The following is a 23,558-nucleotide window of genomic DNA, read 5'->3' on the forward strand; positions in this document are numbered from 1 at the left end:
GATAATCATCAAACAATAACGAACTAACTGAACAGAGCTACTACACCATTTATTTATTTATTAGCAATACATAGACAGTTCGTCCACTAAGCTATTGTCAGATGTTCCATTATATATATTAAACAACTACATGATTCTGATAAGAGGAAGCTAAATAATGTATATATACAACTAAAATTCAGAATATAGTTAAGATAAATTCAGAACTTCAACTCTTCATTTCATATTCATGCTTCATGTTTCAGCTTACAGTAACCAGCGTGTCAGTTGTGTACCTGATATTAGAAGTAAAAGAAGAGGAAGATCGGCAGAAATGCAGTAGCATATAACAACAGCAACACCCCGCAACCAGTAACAACCAGCAACGAGAAACCAGTGACAGATTTTAAAATCAAACAAAAATCCAGCAATAACCAGTGAAGTAGTAGCAAATAACCAACCAAACTTAAAGAACAAATCAAATGAAATCCAGAAACACCAACAACAATCAACGGGCAGACACAAAGTGAATATTTTTTTAGATTGAAAGACCAGTTAATGTTTAACCCTTAAATTCTGACTCCTCTGTATATCCAATGTATGCAGATTGTATATCGGGTGTATACTACTCTCTCTTTCGAATCTCCTTCCAAATTTTTCCTCAATATTCAGCCAATCTCTTTTTTTCTTATTCGAATCCCCCTCCCCTCTATTTTTGGAATTCTCCCTCTATTTATTTACAAACTTGAAGCATTTAAACTAAAATCCCACCATCTTCTACCCATCCCCCTTTAACTTCCCACTACTTAATGTTTTGTCCCTCACTATATTAAACAAATACATTAGTTCTCACTAATCCATATCTTTTCTTTAATTAATTCCATTATTCCCCACTACCGCATGCTTTGTCCCCCACTATATTAAACAATGTATTAATTCCTCACCATTATGTCTTGTCCCCCACTACGTATTATTTTATGTATTATTTTAATATTATTAGATTAGTGGACAGAGCACTCAAAATAAATAATTGTTCAAATTTTTAATTCCAAAAATACCCCTCTAAAATTACTGAAATTACCATTCTACCCCTGAAAATACTGCAATTTACCATTCTACCCACATCAGCTATAACCAATTCACCTAATCAATTAACCAAAATACAGCAGCTATAACCAATCAAACCTGATAATTGACAACTAATAATCAAACTCTGCATAATAAACTTGCCAAACAAACTCCTAATCGACAACGTTCATGAATTAACAATACAGTCAGATTCATATCCAAACAAACTCAGCAGAACAAACAAGTAAATACAAATCACCAAACCCGATCATCAATCGAACCTCGAATTAAATCCAATAACATTACAACAAAGATGGATGATTCAAACTAAATCAAAAACTAAAAACCAAAATACTCACATTAAATCACTTGATGAAAAACGAACTTCAAACAAAAAATGAACACGAATTAAATCTAACTCAAACAACGAAGATGAATGATTTAAGTGATTAAACTAACACACTTCTATATTAAAAGTAAACAAAAACAAATGAATAAAAACAAACTGAAGAAATAATCAAGAAATGAAAAACAACGAACAAGAAAAGAATTAAACATATACTGATTTCAAATCCGAGAATATCAAACAAAATACGGACAGAAATAAAACTTAAACCAACTAACCGGAAATGAACAACGACGAACTCGAACGGAAACGGAAAACTCGGATCAAGACTGCCAACGACCTAATGGATCTCGACTCAACGAAAACCCACCTTCTCTTTTAATCTCGACGAACTCAGAACGACAAACGACGACCTTGACGGATTAAACCTGAAGAAACGACGAGACAACAAGTTGTTTGGACGTGAAGCTGTGTGTATGTGTGTTGAGCAGCAACAGTGGACTTTTAGGGTGTTTTGGGTGTGGTGGTCGTATGTCTAGTGTGTTCGTCGCTGCTGTTATAGCAGCTGGTGGAGACGGGTGGCGATGGTGTTTTTCTGTGGGTTATTGGTTTTGTGAAGGTGGCTAGAGATGGAGTTCGGCGTGAGGGGTCACCGACGTTGCTACTGGTGGACGTGAGGGAGGTGGTTGGTCGACGCAGCAACGATGAAGAAGAAGAAACAGCAAGGGTGGTCGACGGAGGCAGCCATGAGAGGTAAAGCAGCAGCCATGATGACTGACTGGAGCTCGACGTAGTTGAGATGAAGGAGAAGAAGCAGCAAGGGTGATCGACGGAGCTCGACGAAGGCAGCCATGAGAGGTGAGGTCGCTGGACGTTGATGAAGAAAATGAAGGAGCAGCAGCCATGGGGAGTTGGGTGGACGACGAGGTTGTGTGTTGTTCGTCGATGAAGAAGAAGGAGCTTGGGCAGCAGTTTGACGAGAGAGGAGATGAAGCAGCAGCAGCTATGTGTGGTCGCTTGGGATGAGGAGATGAAGCAGCAGCAATGGCTGCTGGACATGAGGCTGATGGTTTTAGGGTTTTTTAGGGTTGGGAAAAATGAAAAAATGAAAATGGGGGTTGGGATTAGTTTGGGTTATGGGGCGGACTGGGTCGGGTCGACCCGGTTGAGTTATTTGGTTTCGGTCTGGTTGATTTAAATTAAAAGGTGGCCCAATCCGATTTTCTTCTTCTTTTATTGCTTCTTTTTTCTTTTTCTTTTTTCTTAAACTAAAACTAAATTCTAAAAATCCTAAATTATCCTATAGAGCTAAATTAATTTATAAAAGTGCAAATTAACTCTCAATAACAATTAACACACAATTAAATAGTAATTACGATAAAATCACACAATTTGGACATTAAATGCTAAAAATGCAACGTATATTATTTTTATGATTTTTTTGTTCTTGTAGAAACAAACTTAATTGCTCCTAATTGTAGAATTAAATCCTAAATGCAAATGCGATATTTTTTTTGTATTTTTTATTAATTTAACAAATAAACATGCATGGACAAATACAAATAATTATCAAAAATGCCACGAAAATTCTCAAATTGCACACATAGGAAAATTATTTTATTTTGAATTTTTTTGGAGTAATTCTCTCATAGGGCAAAAATCACGTGCTTACAAGGTTAATTTTAATGAAAATAAAAAATACTAGGTGATTTCTTCTTTATCTCTCTATGTCTCGATGAACATAATTATCTCGTACTTGCGTTGGCGGGAGATAACATGTTTCCCACAAAATAGTCGAGAGATCTTTTTGTTGGTAGGAAATAACAAGTAACACATAGAATAATCAAAATATGTGTAAATTGGCACGTATATACATAGGTGGATGTAGTGTATTAACTACGGGTTCGACTAAACCCATAACTTTAAATGAGGAGTAAAAATTAATATGTAAAAATTTATTAAAATTCCAAAAATAATAGATATGAACTCATAACTTTCCATATTATAATGGGTTCAATGTTAAAAATATTAAAATTGAACCCATATAATTTAAATTCTGGATCCGCTTCTGATAATACTAATATTTAGCTTTTTACTTATTTTTGTACTTTTTATGCAAAAAATAAGTGCCTTTAATCACTTTTTACATTGCAAAAAACGCAAAATGTGGACATAGAATGTTTTGGCTTGGAGGCCAAGCAAATTTGATTGCGTTCAAGACCTGATGCTGTAAGGGTCAATGGTCCACCTTTATAGGTTTATAGTACAAAATCTCATTGGTGGATGGCTAATGGGAAAACAGCTTTCTCATTGTGTTGCCGTTACATTTCAAACGTTATGAAAACACCATTCAGTATTATATATATGCAATTGAGTTGGTTCAATTGCATGGTGCCAACGAAATCGAGTGCTAATCCCTATTTTATTGAATTAACGGATCGACGTGTGAAACTATTCTAGCAAAATTTAATTCTCTTAATTTTCCGGACGATGACACCAAAAATTCGAGTTCCTTCTTGATCAATTACAACTGCAATATTACCATCATAGTATTATCATGTATATTACATATACATAAAAATATCCCGGCAAAAAGAATGTATAAGCCAACAAAGCATGATCTAAAAATAATTTGAAAAAAGTCATTCTTTTTGCAAGAAACTTAGAAAGAAAAACAGGATCATATAACATTGTAACAAACGGAGTGATATAGAAGCATGTGTAACACATGAATTAATTAACCTAGAAAAAGAATGTGTAATTTATAGAAGTGGTACACGGGCAAATTATATTTTACGGAGTAATTTAATTATGTAAATAAATATTGTTTTAGTGGTCTAGAAAATGTGAACCAATAATATTCAAGAGTATAATTTAGCGATCAATGAAATCAATACAGTGAAAGGATAATCATAAAGTTTTAGGTTAAAAATTCTCAACGAAGACAAGAAAAATTTGATGATTTTTCTCATCATTCTTATGTCATATAGTAAACTATATTACCCTCCATGCTTAACTTTTAATATAATTACCTTCTATATACCTAATTACCATTTACGTACCATTTTAGGATTTTAATGATATTAATTAGTTCCTAATTTTACTCACCCGTATATTTTCACTCCCCCAAGTTTCTCTCTCCATCCGATTTACTCAAACCACACCCACGATTTCCTCTTCAATCACCCATGATTTCTCTTCTAAAACCAACGAAAATCTGTAACCCCTCCACCATTGACAACCATTAAAAAGTTTTGAAGCTTTGAATTCGAATTTTGGTTTTCAAAAGACATTGTTTGTTTGGATTGGATGTTGTTGTAAAGAATTGGGAATTCTCTCTACGTCTCTCTCTATCTCTCAATCCCAAATTTCAGTAATATAAGAGGAAAGGAAAAGAGAGCAGCAATTCTACCATTGACAACCATAAAAAAACTTTGAAGCTTTGAATTCGAATTTAGGTTTTCAAAAATCATTATTTGTTTGGATTTGGTGTTGTTGCAAATAATTGGGAATATGATTTGGAGTTTATATCTCAATTTTGAGGGGTTTTAGTGAAGATTATACTTGATTTTGGTTGGATTTCAGATTGAAACTCGAAGAAGAAGAAGAAGAAAAAGAAGACGACATGACATACATTATATTGCAGAAATTATAGAAAAATTGTAGAACAATTGTAGAAAAAATGTATTCTGTTATTTATTTGTTTTCCTTTTATTCATTTAACTATTGTATGAAAGTTGAACAATATTTGTATAAAAATAATATTTAAGTGATATTATATTGTAGTTGTATATAACTTAGTAGAAATAATGTACGAAAATTGTAGATAACTTTAGATAAGTGTTATAATATATAATTAGTTGTATGAAATTTGTTTTTACTATGTATAAATCAGATACAAAAGACATATTGTATAAAATTTGTATAAAATTTGTATGTAAGTTTTATGTTATTGTAGTTGTATTTAACTGGGTGGAAATAATGTGTGAAAGTTGTAAAAAATTATAGATAAGTTGTATTCCTCTATAACGGGAGATGTTGGCATATCAAGTAACTTTAGTGTTCTAGACAAAGATGCATGAAAATAAAGATAAATTTTGTTATGAACAGTTTGTAGAAATTTTGTAGAAACATTGAAATTCTGTATTTTTCAACTGATATGTAATTTTATTGTAAAATATATGTAAAAATTTTGTAGATATTGTGAAAATCTCTCTCTCTATATATAGTTTATTTGTAGATAAAATGTAGGACATTTATATACAACTAGAATTTGATATAAAATGTAGCAGCACAAACATACAACTATATGAATTATAAACTGATTGATGAAATCAAGAGGTATTCCCTTGTGTGCGTCAAATTACGTCTACATTTGTTCAGTGAAGGAATTTTCCAGCACCACATTATTTCAACAACAACAACAATAACAACGACCCAGTATAATCTCACAAGTGGGGTCTGGGGAGGGTAATATTTACGCAGACCTTACCCCTACCCCGAAGGGTAGAGAGGCTGTTTCCAGGAGACCCTCGGCTCAAAAAAGCAACAGGAGTCAATATATTAGTACCATAAAAATGCATAATAAAATAACAGCAATATATAAGAGATATGAAATACAGAATACGAAATACGAAATAGATGGCTGGTATAGTAAAACTAGAAGGTAAAGCCCTGCATCAATAGACGACCAATTACATTTTTAGTCTAACTCCTAACTGGCTAGTCTCACTCTATTGTGTTGTAGAAATATTCCCAACTCTCCCTAACCTACAACCTTAATGCTCGACCTCCATAATTCCCTGTCAAGGGCCGTGTCCTCAGCACCACATTATTTCAGTGTGAAAATATATGTAGTACATGTACCTACAATAGAAATGGCACTGCTAAACTCTTCAAAATGAGACCTGGACATTTGGTATAAAATGTTGAAGAAGAAAGAGAGAATAAATCTTTTTAGTTTGGGTAACCGAAAAAAAAAGAATGAAAAATAATGTTTTCATTTAGGTAAATGGACCTAAATTGTAGCCTATTTAATGTGTGATTTGTGTGGTAAAAAATATGGGAGAATATTTAATTCCCCAATATTAGCGCGACTAAATAAGGAAATCTACAGCTACAATAATTTCTTATTTAGCATATCGGGTAAAATGCAAACTATGAACATATTTGGTAATATAGTTTCCTATATGTTATAAGATCGAAAATTTCCCTATGATTAATAGTAGGTAAAGTTTATTTGTGCTGACGGGAGTTAACAATTACTCATTCATGTTCATAATAAGTGACCAATTTGCTTTTAGCATGCACATTAAGAAAATACTAAATTCTATACAAAATACCTAGTATGATTAAACCACCCTTAATTAATATTTAATGTGAGGAGTAAGAAAACTTTTTAGGGATATGTACATAAGGTTAATTTTGTAAACACAAATTGAATTTTTTCTTGATTATATAAATTAATGCTTATTTTGGACCAAAATAAAAAAGTAAATTGGTCACTTATTATGGATCCGAGAGAATAACAAGCAACTATTAAAATAATTGAGGTGGCGGAAGTTGGCTCGAACATGACGTGTAAAGAAATTGTGAAAAAAGAAAAGAAAATGTGGAAACAAAAAAACTAGGACGCGGCCGTTGATGGTTAGGTTTAAGAAAGAAAAAAGATCTAAGGGGTAATTAGGTAAACCGACTAAAGTGCGGCACTAAGAGAAGCCCTAGCTCCACTCATCCTTCGCCTATAAATAGACCCCAATAACCCCCCTGAAACCCTAATACTCTCATTCATTTTTGCTTCTCCTTCTGCTGTGCGGCAACAGATCTATATTGGCTTTTAAGGTTAGATCTTATCCTCTTTCGTTTCTCTTCAGTTTCTATAGACTTGTTGTTAGCTTTGATTGATCTGATTCATTCATATCTGTTTGATGATATCTTCATATGTGTGTTTTATCCGATTGTTATTTTAATTAAAACATATGCATGTTGTATGATTTTGGGGTAGACTGATTACATCTAGACTATACGTTCTTTGAATTTGATGTGGTGAGCATTATCAGATTCTATAATTCATTGATTAGCTAGTAAGTTTTGATTTTTAGCATGCTGTTGTGGTTCATTGTTTCTCCATAAATCAACTCGATAATTGAAGTGGCTTTATGGGCTTTGAAACCGGCTTGATTTTGATAATTATTAGTAATATCTGTCTAGATTTGTCATGCTTTGCTGTGCATATATGATCTGTTTATGATTCATGGATTAAAAGTTACACCTGGTGTTTACCCATCCAATGGCATATGGCGTGTGTCTTCGCATACACTCTTTTTCACTAATCTGTGGTTAATAAATACACATGTTTACCTTAATTTATTACTTAAAACCATAAATTAATATGGAATGGTGTAAACACTGTGTATGGGTACCAGTAATCATATTTTTACTTTAATGACCACATAAAACTGATGTCATAGTTCTTATAATTGAAAATATTTTAAATTGTGTTAAATTCATATTTCATAGCCAAAGAACCAACTAGATCATTCTTCCAATGTGTTTTATACTACTATATTCTCTAGTTCTTGTCGTCTCTTAGTAGAGAATTCTTTTTGCTAATTAATTTTTTAATCCAACATCCTATATTATTGGTTCTTGGTAACTGAAGTGTATGTTTGTCTTTTTTCTGTGTGAATTTTTATATTGTTGTGGATACATAACACATTATTTTTTGGCTGCTTTGACATGTTATACCTGTTTTTATGTATGTATTGACTTGGAGACTGTTTATTATTGCAGTCTTTTTTCAAATCAACATGGGTAAAGAGAAATTTCACATCAACATTGTGGTCATTGGCCACGTCGACTCTGGTAAGTCCACTACCACTGGTCACTTGATCTACAAGCTTGGTGGTATTGACAAGCGTGTCATTGAGAGGTTTGAGAAAGAAGCTGCTGAGATGAACAAGAGGTCATTCAAGTATGCCTGGGTGCTTGACAAGCTCAAGGCTGAGCGTGAGCGTGGTATCACCATTGATATTGCCTTGTGGAAGTTTGAGACCACCAAGTACTACTGCACTGTGATTGATGCTCCTGGACACAGGGACTTCATCAAGAATATGATTACTGGTACCTCCCAAGCTGACTGTGCTGTCCTGATTATTGACTCCACCACTGGTGGTTTTGAAGCTGGTATCTCTAAGGATGGACAGACCCGTGAACATGCATTGCTTGCTTTCACCCTTGGTGTCAAGCAAATGATTTGCTGCTGTAACAAGGTTTGCTTGTATTTTTTAGTGGCTTTGTAATTGAAGATTGATGTGTGTTTGCTAACCAGCTTTATTCCTTGTGCAGATGGATGCTACCACCCCCAAGTACTCCAAGGCTAGGTATGATGAAATCGTGAAGGAGGTTTCTTCCTACCTCAAGAAGGTAGGATACAACCCTGATAAAATCCCCTTTGTCCCCATCTCTGGTTTCGAGGGTGATAACATGATCGAAAGATCAACCAACCTTGACTGGTACAAGGGCCCAACTCTTCTTGAGGCTCTTGACCAGATCAATGAGCCCAAGAGGCCCTCAGACAAGCCCCTCAGGCTCCCACTTCAGGATGTGTACAAGATTGGTGGTATTGGTACTGTCCCTGTTGGTCGTGTGGAAACCGGTGTCCTCAAGCCTGGTATGGTTGTGACTTTTGGTCCCACTGGTCTGACCACTGAAGTTAAATCTGTTGAGATGCACCACGAAGCTCTTCAGGAGGCACTTCCTGGTGACAATGTTGGATTCAACGTCAAGAACGTTGCAGTTAAGGATCTCAAGCGTGGGTTTGTTGCTTCAAACTCCAAGGATGACCCAGCTAAGGGTGCTGCCAGCTTTACCTCCCAAGTCATCATCATGAACCATCCAGGACAGATTGGAAATGGATATGCTCCAGTGCTTGACTGCCACACCTCCCACATTGCTGTCAAGTTTGCAGAAATTTTGACCAAGATCGACAGGCGTTCTGGTAAGGAGATTGAGAAGGAGCCCAAGTTCTTGAAGAATGGTGATGCTGGTATGGTTAAGATGATTCCCACCAAGCCCATGGTTGTTGAGACCTTCTCTGAGTACCCACCATTGGGACGTTTTGCTGTGAGGGACATGCGTCAAACTGTTGCTGTTGGTGTTATCAAGAACGTTGACAAGAAGGACCCAACTGGTGCCAAGGTCACCAAGGCTGCTCAGAAGAAGAAATGAACGTTGCAGTTCAATTCTGGTGGTACTCGCGATATCTACTACAATAAAGTGTGTTATGGAGACATTGTTTTCTCTGCTTGTGATGTTTTTGTTCGGTCTTTAATGTGGTTCTTAGGTTCTAGATTTCTGCCTTGTATGACTGGTATCCGCTCCCAGAGTTGGGTGCTTGACAGGCGGTGGCGAGAAAAACTTTGTTGAGTCTGTCTGCATTTTCTTTTGAGGTGCCTTGGTTTTCCAAGGTGGCTCAGAAGTTTTGTTTGTTATGTTGCTTAAGATACTTAATTCGGAACTTATTTATTTGTGTTAAAAATGTGTTCTTATTTCTATTGTCTGGTAGTTTTATATCTTTAGCTTTACAAGTACTTGCTTCCTCTTTGATCTTGGTTTAACTTGTTAGAGTATTCTTGTTATTTCAACCTGTGCTAGAGGAAATGGAATCCGTGGGAAGGGAGCTAAGTTATGATAGATTGGAACTCTAGCCGCAGGTGTTGGTGCTCTCAATCAAACTTTAGTTCCTTCATCGAGTAGGGTAAGATGCCGTGAGATTCATCCCTTGTATTGTCTTTTTCTTTTGCTAATTTGTCTTTCTCGTTTTCTCTCTCTCTTCTCCGGATATATGTTCTGTAAATCTTGATTGCTAATAGAAATTTTTTCCTTGTTGGAATCCGAGAAATCAAATTTAGATAAATACCTCGTATATTTGATCTATCTTCTGTTTAAGCGTTCAAGGTCAGGCAATTAAATCTGTGGATATGCATCTGCGGTTTCAGTTAACAGTGTCTCAAATATCCTTGTACTATGCAATCGAGAATAGTGAATACCTGCATGGATTCTATGTTGATGTTAAATGTTCATGAATATATATATATAAAATTGAAGAGGAATTCCCATATTCGACCAATAAACTTAGCATTGAAGCTACCAGTGCTGTACTGCTCTTTCATTTGGCCTAAGACAGTCATGTATTTCTGTTTACAACTAGCAAATGAAGGTCTTGGAGATAACCAGATTAGGATTTATGACCGAAGGGAAAAATAGAAGCCCTAAAGAGGGGTAAATTCTACATAGGTCATGAACTCTATTTCTTTAGCATAGTCCAACGCTTAACGTGTATGTGGGTTCGAGCATCTTTTCTGGATTTTGATTTGAGGCTATTGACCTTAAGTAACATATAAAATGTGCCTCAAGAATAATGGAGTGACTACAAGATGATTTTTACCTCAAAAGAATAGTTGAAACTGGATGGTGAAGTACAAAGAAAGTGATGGTCTGTTAGTCTTTCACCATCTAACCTGTTTAGTCTCAAACTATAAGTGATTGTTTGATCCCCGTATTAGTAATGCAGGGATTTACTGTTATTAACATAATGAAGATTGTTAGTGCGCATAATAACGTATAAGAATTCTTATGTAGGGATTGCTATCTTTTTCCTTTTTTTGGCGGTCTTAAGTTACCCTTATATATGTAATGCAAATAGAATACGTGTTCTTATTTGACGTTCTATTATGTTGAAAATATACACATTTTCTTACAAAACTTATGCATGTATTAGCAATATGGAGTTCAGAATGAGGCCAACCACACGCTGTATATTTATTCTTGTACGACCAACCAAACATTGTAAAACTTATGTGGAATTTCATGCTATGATATATCTTTAATGCGGTAAATCAAACGACCCCTAGAAGTTGCAGTTGAGTACTATCCTGAATAGCTTGTTGAGATAATGTATTTATGTAGCCGGATTACAACAAACTTGGTCTAACTACAAGCCTAGCTTGTTTGAGCCCCATGAGTTGAGTAACAAAAAAATTCAACCTTCTGATCGTTCAAAAATCATCAAGATTGTTTTTGTTCTTGGATCAGAACACAATACTTATGCGCGAACTGTTTAGGAGTGAATGGTTAATCAGTTTAACAAATTGTGTTTTCCCAAAGTAGCAGGCTATAGCCTAACAGATAGTCACAAGTTGTGACTCGCAACTAAGTCTGATTTTTGTGTTCTGGGGGCAGAACTAGGTAGGAAATTCTTAGGGGAAATGAAGACAAATTATTCTGACTCTTCCTCATCACTATAAGTAAATGCATAATAATTCTAAATCCTGGCAAGAGCTCAAAGTTAACAACAAGGCGTTACTGACTGATTGAATGCACAGGAGAACCAAGGGATATGGAGAACAATAGTTACTTCAACATTGTATAAGCTATGAAACAACAAACTGAAGCCAATAGTTGGGAGCAGTATAGTATTTATCTTGGATTCCTTGTGTTTTGGTTACATAGAAACAGTTTGCGAACAAAGATGTTTTTCCTGACACAAAACTTGAGCAAAACAAAAACAATAACTCTGTATGCGACGGCCATAAGAAACAATACTAATAGATTTTTCCACTTAGAGTTGCTGTTAGTAGATATGTCATATACATTTTGCAAAGCCTGATTTCCAGATATGGTCCTCACCTGACCAACTGCGAAAGAGGTTTCAATGTACTCGTTCTCCAAGAGTCCCTGAAACAAAGATACAGATCTTAGATATACAAAAGAGATGACCAACTGAGATCAAGTACATGCATTTGAAAGAATTTATAGCCAACTATTCAGCCGATATCAAACTTACCTGGATAGAGTAAGTATGAAAAGCTAAATACGAAACGGGGTACATCCAAACTGGTCCAGGCAAAGCACTTCTGATTCTTAAAAAGCCAGCGGAAAGAATCATTATCACCTGAAATACAGAACACCAGATACATTTGAAAGAAGCCAGATGTGAAATCAAATACATCCTAGAAAGGGAAAGATCTCTCTTTAACAGATGGAAAAAAGGAAAGATCTCAGGTATAAGAACCCTATACATCAGTAAACGTAAAAGCAATAACTTCAGAGAGATCCAACTCCCCTGATTCCCTTGTCAGGACTAGAACCTTATAAAGTAGTAGAAACTCATACAGCCTCCATTACTGAAATATGTAAACTTCATTCCAGGTAAATAATATCTTCAATATATTAAGTTTTAAGATGGAACTCACATGTATGGACACCAAAGTTAAGATGCTCCAGAAGATATCTTGCCAAATGGAAGTAACAGCCAGTACCAATCCTTCATTTACCAATAGACATGTGAAGAAATTCAGCACGAAGTACATCAGCAAGCTGAACTCATCCCGCAGCCCAACAAGAAAATAGAAGACGAGACTTGAAGAAATGGAAATGAGAAACAAGAAAGGAATGCTGGCAAAAAGTTGCCCAAGTAGGAAAAGAGATGCCCCAGAATGCAGGTTTGATTCTTCGCAGGCATACATCTGCATATAATGGAAACTTGATTAGCTTTTTGCTTGTTTCCTTTCTTTTGAGCTGGATGACCAAAGTACAAACTGCCCTACATCAGGATGAACAAAAAACCAAACTTATACAAAACAAGTAAAAAGTGACTAGTTCAATTGAAGGACAGATTAGATATGCACTGTACTAATTATCCTGCTTATAGGGAGAATGGTTAAGATCTTAATGCCACAAGGCCTTCGGCTTTACCAATTGAGCTCGGTCTCATTAGTACATGATTAGATTATTAATCCACACAATGCATGTGTGTGATACAACTCACATGAAAGCGATGTTTCCATGAATGTACTACATGGAAATGAAGGTATAGTATTCAGGGGCGAAGGCACGTTGAGCCAAGTGGTGTCAACCGACACCATTTGGCCGGAAATTTTATTCATTTATATACATGTAAATAATCTGCAAAAGAAAATATTTCTAAATATAACTAAACCCCACCACTTAACATAAGAGCTATGTTGGCCCGCTGGTGAAATGCTCCAATTTCTACTTGTGGGCCAAGCGTTTGAATCCTCGCTAGATTAACGGTTTTCTTTTCTTAATTTTTTAGCATTCTTCTGGAAAAATATAGGAACCAGCAGGCAGCAGGCAGAAGGCCTTGAACCTTTGACGGTTTACCGAAAATGTATCAACTAAACCAACCAAGCCACCATCCATTATGTGCATGTCACCGCCAAGAATAAACAATTCTAATCTACCAACTTCTTACCTGTAAAGGAGTAACTGAACAAACTGAGAGGCCATGAAATTGATCAAATCAGACTTATGGAATCGAACGGATGATGAGTTATTGAGTGAATGTTTGGTGTCTTATACAGAAAAAAATATTTAGCAATATTTTTACCGAGTCTGTTATGGATACATTTCAAAGAATGAAAGCTCGTCGTCGGAGAATTGAGTACTGTATTTGAATTGTATTTTTCTAAAATATGATCTGGTTAAAGAGATCTATTCATTTGTACTCTTTAAATTTTGACACCCTGCCATACTATTCTAGCTGCTTTAGGGATGCAAGTTCAAAAGCATTCTTGTTTGACCTGATGAAAATTAGCCAGGAAATTGACTTAAAGCAACATGCCGGGAAAGTTTATATTGTTATATGAATATATGGAGATACTTCACCTGGGCAGAGAATCCTAATTCTGAAATTTTTAGTCGAAAACCTTCAAGCAAATATTTCTTGATATTATTCCCCTAAAATCTTATACAAGTATATCACTGGAGCTCATAACTTCACAACTTTAAGCGATCATTCAGTTTGCATAAAGATGATAGAAATAGTGGAAAATAACCTCTAGCATTTCGGATACAGAAATTGAAACACAGAAATAAAAGAAAACTATAGTGTTGGGGCTGTAATATTGAACTTGATATTCCAGGGAATTGAAGAAGGAACTGAATAAAAAATTACTTGTCTTGACGAAAATGGCAATGGCCTACTAAGGACCACAAGAGGATAATTACAGTCTACAGCTCCCCTATCACGCAGCCCCTTATGTTCAGAAGACATGCATTTCTCGTATTCATTTCCAACAAGAAATCAGTATATGTGCAATAAGTTCTATGTATCCTTGTGTGCTATCCAAAAGAAACACGAAAAAGTTATTTGAATCACCTTGATTTCTTTCATTTGTGCAGGTACACTGGCAATGCTCAATAGAGAGGTGAATGAAACAAATACAAAAATTGCAGCTACTCTTGTCTGCATGGCAATAAAGAGGTCAAAGTTTAAATTAGAAAAATGAATAGCAAAAAGTTATCATGAGCAGAACATCTAACAGCATAATGGAGAAGCTCAGTCCATAAATGAACAAGTAAACGTGGTTTGGGAGAAATACATGCATTTTTTGGACTACATAAGATTATATGTTTCAATAAGACATAGAAATGGAAGTTGCATTGGCAAACAAAAGATAATATTTTAGGTAACCAAGCTTCTCGGAAGATGACATGCCTATATACATCATATAACGCACCACTGAAGCAGGAAAAACAAAAGGAGAAAAGGACATATCTAATGTTTTGAATATTATTAGCTTACCACAACAGATGATAAGGAATGCCCCAATCCAGAAAATACAGTGCCAATGCAAAGTGCGAGAAGCATATAGAGAATCAACCTAAGCCAATAATATTTCCACTCCCTTGACATAATCAATAAGGATCTCCAAGTCAACACAGCAACTCGCATTATGTTGCCTACCGTGCCCTTGCTTTTGAGAGATGGACCTTCCTGTGCAACAATAGCAAGAAATCAGAAAGTATATTGAAGTTCAAGCGCTAAACCTGCCATGTCATTTGTGTGGCTATAAAAGTATGCCATTATGAACAATCAAAAAAAAAAAGAAGTATGGCATTATGGGTAAGATGGAAAATTTACACTTAAATTACAACAACAACAATAACAACAAATCAGTATAATCCCACATAGTGGGATTTGGGAAGGGTAGTGTGTACGCAACCTTACCCCTACCTTGTGGAGATAGAGAGGTTGTTTCCAATAGACCTTCAGCTCAAAGAAGCATAAGCAGAAAATCAAAAATCACAATAGAGAGAAGCCATGTAAAGCATAAAGAACAACCAAATAATCAAGAGACAGCAATGAAAGAAATGATTGGTAGTCGTAGAAATCTAATGCCAACAAAATACTAAAGTACAAGCTAATACTACCGGTATGACAGGGAGAACACTAAACTAACTACCCTACTACTCTAATTTTTGACCTCCACACATTCGTATCAAGGGTCATGTCCTCGGTCAGCTGAAGCTGCGCCATGTCTTATCTCATCACCTCACCACAATTCTTCTTCGGCCTACCTCTACCTCTCCTTAGGCCTTCCAATGTCAACCTCTAACACCTCCTGACCGGAGCGTCTGTGCTCCGCCTCTTCACATGTCCAAATCATCTAAACCTTGCTTCCCGCATCTTGTCCTCAATTGGGGTCACACCCACCTTGTCTCGAATAAATTCATTCTGAATCCTATCTAACCTTGTATGTCCGCACATCCATCTCAACATCCTCATCTCTGCTACTTTCATCTTCTGGACATGGGAGCTTTTGACTGGCCAACATTCACCCACATACAACATAGTCGGCCTGACTACCGCTCTGTAGAAGTTACCTTTGAGTTTTGCTAGGACCTTCTTATCACACAAGACACCAGAAGCAAGTCTCCATTTCATCCATTCCCGCCCCAACACGATGCGTGACATCTTCGTCGATCTCCCCATCTCCCTGTATAATAGACCCAAGGTACTTCAAACTTTCTCGATATTCCGACTTAGTCCTACTCAACTTGAAACCTTTAGACTCCAGGGTCTGCCTCCACATCTCTAATCTCGCGTTAACGTCGTCTCGCGTCTCATCAATCAATACAATGTCATCTACAAAAGTTTACACTTTTCGAGATATAGAAAGGTGCCATAGTTTTTGGACTGGACTAATAAGGAAATATATGAAACAAAAGGAGTAACTGTTTTACATAATGTGCATAATTTCATTGTCAACTGAATGAGTTAAATATGTTAGCTTTCCAGATATGTATTTATACTTCATAGGTAGGAGTATTTAAATTTTGAGCGAAGTTCATAGTGACAGATATCAGATCTCCTGTAAAATCCTACCTTCTCAGTGAGCTTCACTATCATTGTCTCGAGAGCAGCGGCATCTGCCGATGATCTATAGGTTGCTTCAAGGGTACGTATAGCAACAGCAGTATCCATGTTCACCGCTGACAAGTCTCCATGGTCATCCTGTCCAGACAACAAGTGCAACAAACTTAAAGGAAGACTAAAATTCTTTTTCTTTTCTTTTTCTTGAGGGCTGGTAGGACACTCTTATGGTAGCTTGCCTGAAATGATCACCTATTCCTTTTTTTTTTTTTGAAGAATTGACTCTAAAACAACAGAAACAGCAGCATGAGTGATATTATAACTGGTAAAACTCTTCTATTTGATATTATAGTTAACAAACCAACAACAATCAGTATGATTGAGTTTGAGTTGCTAAAGCAACAAAGAAGAAAAGTTCAAATAGTTTCATGCAATTACCTGCCAACTTTTGCACATCGCAATAATCCTGTCGAACTCTGTGTTTATGGCACGCAAGAAATGATCCGAAGGACTTTGCATGATTGGGCAAGGAAAACCAGCATTTGAAAAGTGCTTCATCAATAAATAATATGTCAGTCTCTGAAAGTTATCCGTACCAAGAAAATAATGTGGATTAAGAAAACACAGGTTCCCCACCCACTCCCACACCCAATAAAAAATAAACCCATTTGCTTCTTTCCCCCAAAACCCTATAATTCTGAAATATAAGCCCTTGGGAAAGTCTGGCCCCAATATTTCAAACATATTATTTTCCTCCGATTGACTGTATAAGGAGTCATAGGAAGTTTTAACTGGCAGATGCTTGTATGCGACCCACTTTTGGACTACTAAAATCCAGATGCTCAGTGTTGCAAAATAAGTTCAGCAGAAACAATATTGTATCCGCAGCTCAATTGTAAGAGAAGCAGGCAACAAGAATGTAACCACCCTAGCTATGAGAACCTAGGTACTTCAAATAATTAGCACCCTTGAATGAACGGTAGTCCATAAAGCATCTATGCTTCAACTACAGGGCCACTTCTATCCTATAGTAGAGCGTGTCATCTGAATTAAGCATTTGGCTTCTTTGTTTTCAATAAGCCACACCCCTCAACTGTCTGGGAGGATTACATACAAGAAAAGAGCAACCAAAGCCCATCATAGCACCAATGTATATCAATTAGTATATTATTCTTCTATTTGATGCACTCCTGATCGCTAATAAGAGAAGCTGTACAAGAATCAAGAAGGATATAGTGTGTGGAAGAATACTCAGATATATTACCTGCAAGCAAGCCAATGTTTCCCCAAAAAACAGCGTATTTCCATTTGAGAGGAGGCAAATGCGGTCAAAAAGGCCAAAAACTTCAGTACTGCTTTGGTACATGGTGAATATCAGAGTGCAGCCAGTACTTGCGAGCTTCTTCAGTGTAACCATCATCAGAAGTGCAGAAACACTGAACATGACAATTGATTACACTTCAGTAACTAAGAGGATGCATTAAAAACATATATAATACAGCGAAGGGCCTAAAACACCAAGTCTCAACCATAATGAATCACAAGATTATACTGGGATAATTGATGGGAAGGAAGAGAAACTTTAGAGAGAAGCATAATAGGACATTCATTTGATTGAAGGCCCCCATAATTATTTCCACTATTCCAGAAAGTTATCAATTTTGACCCCGTCAGATGGAAAAAAGAAATGCAGCCACCATCAACCATATCTCCATCAATTCCTAAATTGATGCTTCTATGTATGACAAAAAAGAATTTCACGAACCATTGAACAAAAGCAACGGGTTGCATTTTTTTTTTAAAATGGGTGGTTGCGAAACTATTGGCCTCCATGTAGAAATCTAGCAGTCCTAGATTCCATCTTGTAGTCTTTTGGAATTAGCATCATTACAGCTAAAATGTTTACAAACTTTTTACTATTGACCTTTTCAAGCATTTACTGTCAGAAGATTCTTAGAATTCAAATAACTTGCACTTCTGTTCATAACACTTCAAAAGCACCTGATCAATGCACAAACAAACCCTATTATATCATGCATAGCATTTCGATCCACTTCTCCTGCAAACATAGCTTGCCCTAGCAAGCAGTACCTCAAATTCCTAAAGTACTCCAAAGCTATGGGATATTTTTTTTCATGCGGTCCTTAAAGTAATAGGGCGAAGTCATCTTGCATTCTCTCTTAGGTAGGTCACTCCTGTATCTTCTGTCAATGATCAGATCTGTTAGGGTTGTCATGCCATTAAGTAGTACGTGTGAATTTGTTCTATTTAGAGGGGGAATTTTAAAAGAAAAGAAAAGTTTACAAGTCACACTAACAGATATATTTGAGGCAGTCTATTGTGACCTGCTTACCTCTTTAGGCAAGAGCTATAACAGCTAAAGAATGATCGGCGTTAAAAAAAACTTTTATCACTGATTAGTTTCTTAATTCTTAGATTTTTTCTGTTGGTTTAAGTTCTAGTCCAATAATCTCAGAAGACAAAAATGGCAACAAGAAATATAACAAAAGGTCCTAAAACTGCTAAGACAGGTTGTCAATGAGAGCTCCTTGGCCTAGGTAGCAGATTTACAGGCAATAGGAAGTTCAAATTTTCCTACTGGGAACAGACTTGGAACATACCAAAACAGCCACATATTTGATACTTTGTTTTCCTACATGCTATCTAAAGTAGATGAACAAAACGCCTCTTATAGTATGAGTTTAAAATACATTATGCCCTACTTTTTTGTGCCACAGACTATCCATCTGAAATGTTCCCAACTGTTAACAAGCTTCATATAAGTCAAATTCATTAAAATTTGGAATTGGAAGCTCGATTTGATATTTTCCATCAGACCAACTCTATTCAGATACTTCAATAGGAAACTCAATCTTTTTATCTGCCCACAGCATATGTGACATATAAGACCAGCCAATCTTTGCCCATTTAATCCATGACATATTAGAGAAGACAGCTGTAAAATGCCTCAACTGTAACGTAGAGAAGATAGAATACGTTAAAGATTGGATTTTGTGGCTACCAAAAAGGTATAGCACACTACACAATCTGACAGCTCTCTTTGCTACTTTAATTCAGATCTAGACATGGAGAAGATTATTTAGTGCAGTTACCAACAGTGAATAGGTTAGTATAAAGTTGGTCTAACAACTAAACCTGTCAAGTCGATAAAGGGGTTCGTCTATAAATAATATGTGTGGTCTCATAACAAGTTCCCTTGCAATGCTGACACGCCTTCTCTCGCCCCTTCGAAGACCTTTCATGTAGCAGTGGCCACCTATAAGTTTATTAGCGTAATCTCCTAGTGACATAGAATCAATAGCGTCCTCCACCACGCTCCTTTTCTGACAAAGGAAACCAGGAAGCTGAAGCAATGCTGAGTAATAGAGGAATTCACGCACTGTCAACGTTCCAATAAGAGTAGTTTCTCTGTCAACAAATCCCTGCAGACGAAAGAAGTTCCTTATCAAAAGGCAAAGCTGATAAAATAATGCTATTGTATCGTTCCATAATAATACTGCATTACATTTTCATTAAGCTACTCACCATTATAGTAATGACTTATGAGCTATTGTTTGGGTTGTGGATGGAGAGCATATGAGAAGATTCTAGTAGGTTTTCTCGAACATGGGTATAATGCAGATTTTATACACCCTGAGCAAGGACTGGTGGTTGTGATAAGAGAATTTCCATCTGAAGGTTAGGAACAAATGTGGCTTCACACACTCAATTCATTCGGGCAACTACTAATTCAACAAGGAAAAAAAAGCCCTCTTCTCACTATTAAAACAGTATCTACAATGATGGGATGGAGGGTGTTCTTCCAACATTCAGTCAAATGCTACTATTGCAGGCCATCAGGGTTGTCGCATGAGAATCCAATTCTAGTTCTTGTTAAAGTCCAACTTTGGTTGAGGGTATAGGTTGTAGTCAATGAGCGCACACCCTAATCATGTACAGACACGTTGAACTTTTACACAGCAAGAAAAGTAAAGCGCACCATAGGATATTAAACAATAACCATGGACAGGCTTTTGCCTACTGTGAACAGCAACTCAACTACATGTGACAAAAGCATACTTACATAGGAACCATAAGGCATGCACATTTTTGTCCCATTTACAAAAACCTCACCATACATTCTGGCTGAATCAGGCAACCTTCCTAAGGAAGAGAAACCAAAATGGGTTATGAACAATTCATACGGACTGATATAGGCAGTCAAAGTAAATGGATGTTTGCCTATACAACACAAACCTGCAAGGGCTCTCAAGAGCGTTGATTTCCCTGACTTGGCAGGTCCCATAATTACAGTCATTGTTCCGGGCAACGCATAACCATTCGAACTCTTGACCACCTTATCAGAGTATCTTCTTTTTCCCTTTATAGAAACAGTCAAGTCTTTCCAGGCAATCGATGCCCCGGCAATTTTTCTTGTAATAACTACCCCCTCTGGTAAAGGTGGAGACGGCAATGAACCACTATTAATCTTTGACAGGGAAGGTGAGGCTGGTGTAGTTGCAGCATTGATGGAGTCGCCTCCTTCGTCCACTTTGACCTCAATATCCGTGTCTTCCCAATCAGGTGAATCTTCAAATGAAATTGGTTGTCTAAGTGAACCAGGTTTCCTCAAGTAGAAGAAATTACTTGATGGCACCCTACTCGCTGGACTACTTGCTGAAGAAGATGAAGACCTGTAATGATCCGATTGGGACTGTATTTCTTCCATTTCTTTTCAATTCTCTAATTCTGCTCAACTATTGGAAAAATGGCACTCCGAACTACAAATTCAGACGGAAGGTGAAACACTGCAAGTATTTTTCGCAAGTATTCTTTGAGCCCCTTGACAGAGCAGCAAGTAACTACTCTATAGATAACCTGCTACAAATCACAGTAAAAATTTTAAAAAATGAAGAAGTTACAACAACAGTAGAAGTAACCACCTTCAAGCAACTTTGAGCATCAAAAGGGATTTCATACAGATTCTTTTGCATCAAACAGAATCCATAGCCGGTTGCAAAAACAAGAGCTATTTCAAATTTATATCAATCATTCAATCACCAACGCATCCATCCCAAAACTAGTTGGCGCAACTACATGAATCTTCTATATTCATTCCGCTCTATTTGGACCAATTTCATTTCACTACTTTAATTTTTTTTTTTTTATAATCGTGGTGTTCAAGCCAGCTTGCTGGCACCTCGACTAATTTCATAGGGTACCTTCTACCTCCCACCACTACAAGTACCAGGGCTTGGACAGATACGTTAATTTATTTTTAAAAGGTAAATTTAGGTGTTCTTTAAAACTAGAGGTTCTCTGCATATCACACAAAAGCATACACTAACATACAAGTCCCTAATGCCCAAACACGAGACCTAGTGTAACTTTAAGAATAGAATTTCTAAGTTGTATAATCTGACAGTCTAAATGTTTTTTCCACACTACAGCAAATTTTAACATGTGATAGTAAAACCATCTTTACCAAATTAACAATTAACATTTATCAAGAGAGTGACCTTCAATTATTTAATAAGTGATTTGATTGCATAGATATCTTTTAACAGTCAGTGCATACAAATTAGGGTTCATTTGGTACGCGGGATAAGGTGGGATAAAGTGTGGAGGTATAAATTTATTCTCGTGGGATAAAGTGTGGTATTAAATTGATACTATGTTTGGCTGACAGTATAAATTTATCCCCATCAACCAAACTTAGTACAAACTTAGTCTCACACTTAATCCTGGATATCCCATCAAACTTGGTATTATTTTGTGGGATAAATTAGTCTAGGGATTATAATCTCAGGACTAGGATAATTTAGACTGCGTACCAAACGACACCTAAGAATATCAGCTAAGCTTTAATCCTTTGCTTCCATTTGTTAAATCTTTCAACTATATTTTCAAAAAAAAAAACAGAATAGTAACTGAGTATAAGGATCAGAAGAGCTAGAGAACCTGTATAAATCTTTTTAAGCCTGAACATATACAGAACCCCCTTTTCTAGAGAAATGCTACATATTTAATTTTATCCTATTAAAATTGAACAGAAAGCAAAAAACTTTTCAGCTCAAACCAACACTTGCCAGTATTTACCTGGCAAACTCTTCAGTCACATAACCTCAAACAAAAACAAAGTAGAAGTAAAGAAAAGTAAAAGCAAAAACGACACCAAGAAAATATATTCAAGCACGAATCGATTAAACCACAGCAAAATAGGTGGAGCAGAAATGATAACCACCCAAGCCTTGGGGGCAAAAGCTGTGACAGAGATTGAGCTTCCAAAATGAAAAAAGAGAAGCTACCAGTAGGGAGAAGAAAGAGCACTAACCTGAGATCTGAACACTGAGAGAGAGAGAGAGAGTTGAGAGAGAAAAAAGAGTATGTAGAGTGCTGCTACTGAAGACAGTGAATACTGAATAGAGTAGTGTTGTCATGAAACTTGACATTCAAGTGTTAAATCTAAAGAATCTTTTCAGCCCTTTTTTCCGCCTTCAAATTTAGCTCCTTCTGCTTTCTTTCTTTCTCTTCTTTTTCTTGTTAAATATTAGTAGCTTTTTTCTTTTCTTTTTTAATTACATTTTATTTTGGGATTCAACAACAACAATAAGGCAAAATACTTTAAAAACCCCTCCTAAACTTAACACGAACGTTGATGCGGCAAAAAAGTGTGAGTGCACTGTAGACATATAAAATTTATTGGATCTAGTCCATACAAAATTTGGATTAATTCAATTGGGTTGAATAATTAATTTGGGCTTTACAAATTAAATAAGTCCATTTTATTATTTTCAGGCCCAAAGTCCATTTCATCTTAAGACCCAGACTCATGTCATGTGACATGGCATATCCAGTCAAACTCTAGGCCAATAGGGTGCTGCCATGTGTTAAATGATGTGACAATCCAAGTCAAAAAGCAAGAACCAACAAGTCGCCAAGTGGCTAAAATGACATGGACCAACCAGAATCAAGCAAGAGAGT

At 36.3% G+C, this 23,558-nt stretch overlaps 2 protein-coding genes across 3 annotated transcripts; one reads left to right on the forward strand and one right to left on the reverse strand.

The window, feature by feature from the left end:
• The first annotated feature begins 7,224 nt into the window (after positions 1 to 7,224).
• Positions 7,225 to 9,923, forward strand: LOC107826390 (elongation factor 1-alpha). Its single transcript, NM_001326165.1, is given in 3 exon segments — positions 7,225 to 7,234; positions 8,186 to 8,664; positions 8,741 to 9,923. Coding segments are annotated over 2 exon segments (1,344 nt in total). The 5' UTR covers positions 7,225 to 7,234; positions 8,186 to 8,202; the 3' UTR covers positions 9,623 to 9,923.
• Positions 9,924 to 11,793: 1,870 nt separating this feature from the next.
• On the reverse strand, positions 11,794 to 23,096 carry LOC107826389 (ABC transporter G family member 3). Of its 2 annotated transcripts, none has more exons than XM_016653354.2 (12): positions 22,909 to 23,096; positions 20,832 to 21,452; positions 20,659 to 20,738; positions 19,731 to 20,017; positions 17,839 to 18,010; positions 17,013 to 17,126; positions 16,587 to 16,715; positions 15,003 to 15,194; positions 14,577 to 14,663; positions 12,649 to 12,921; positions 12,240 to 12,347; positions 11,794 to 12,130 (listed from the first exon to the last, which is right to left on the reverse strand). In XM_016653354.2, the coding sequence occupies exons 2-12, from the start codon at positions 21,301 to 21,303 to the stop codon at positions 11,873 to 11,875; spliced, it is 2,172 nt and encodes a 723-aa protein (XP_016508840.1). In that variant the 5' UTR covers positions 21,304 to 21,452; positions 22,909 to 23,096; the 3' UTR covers positions 11,794 to 11,872. The 2 variants fall into 2 exon arrangements, with proteins under 2 accessions (XP_016508840.1, XP_016508841.1); XM_016653355.2 differs by having other exon boundaries at positions 20,832 to 21,455; positions 22,909 to 23,095.
• Positions 23,097 to 23,558: the final 462 nt, after the last annotated feature.

This window comes from Nicotiana tabacum, chromosome 18 (genome assembly GCF_000715075.1).
Source record: "Nicotiana tabacum cultivar K326 chromosome 18, ASM71507v2, whole genome shotgun sequence".
In the NCBI taxonomy this organism is placed as follows: domain Eukaryota; kingdom Viridiplantae; phylum Streptophyta; class Magnoliopsida; order Solanales; family Solanaceae; genus Nicotiana; species Nicotiana tabacum.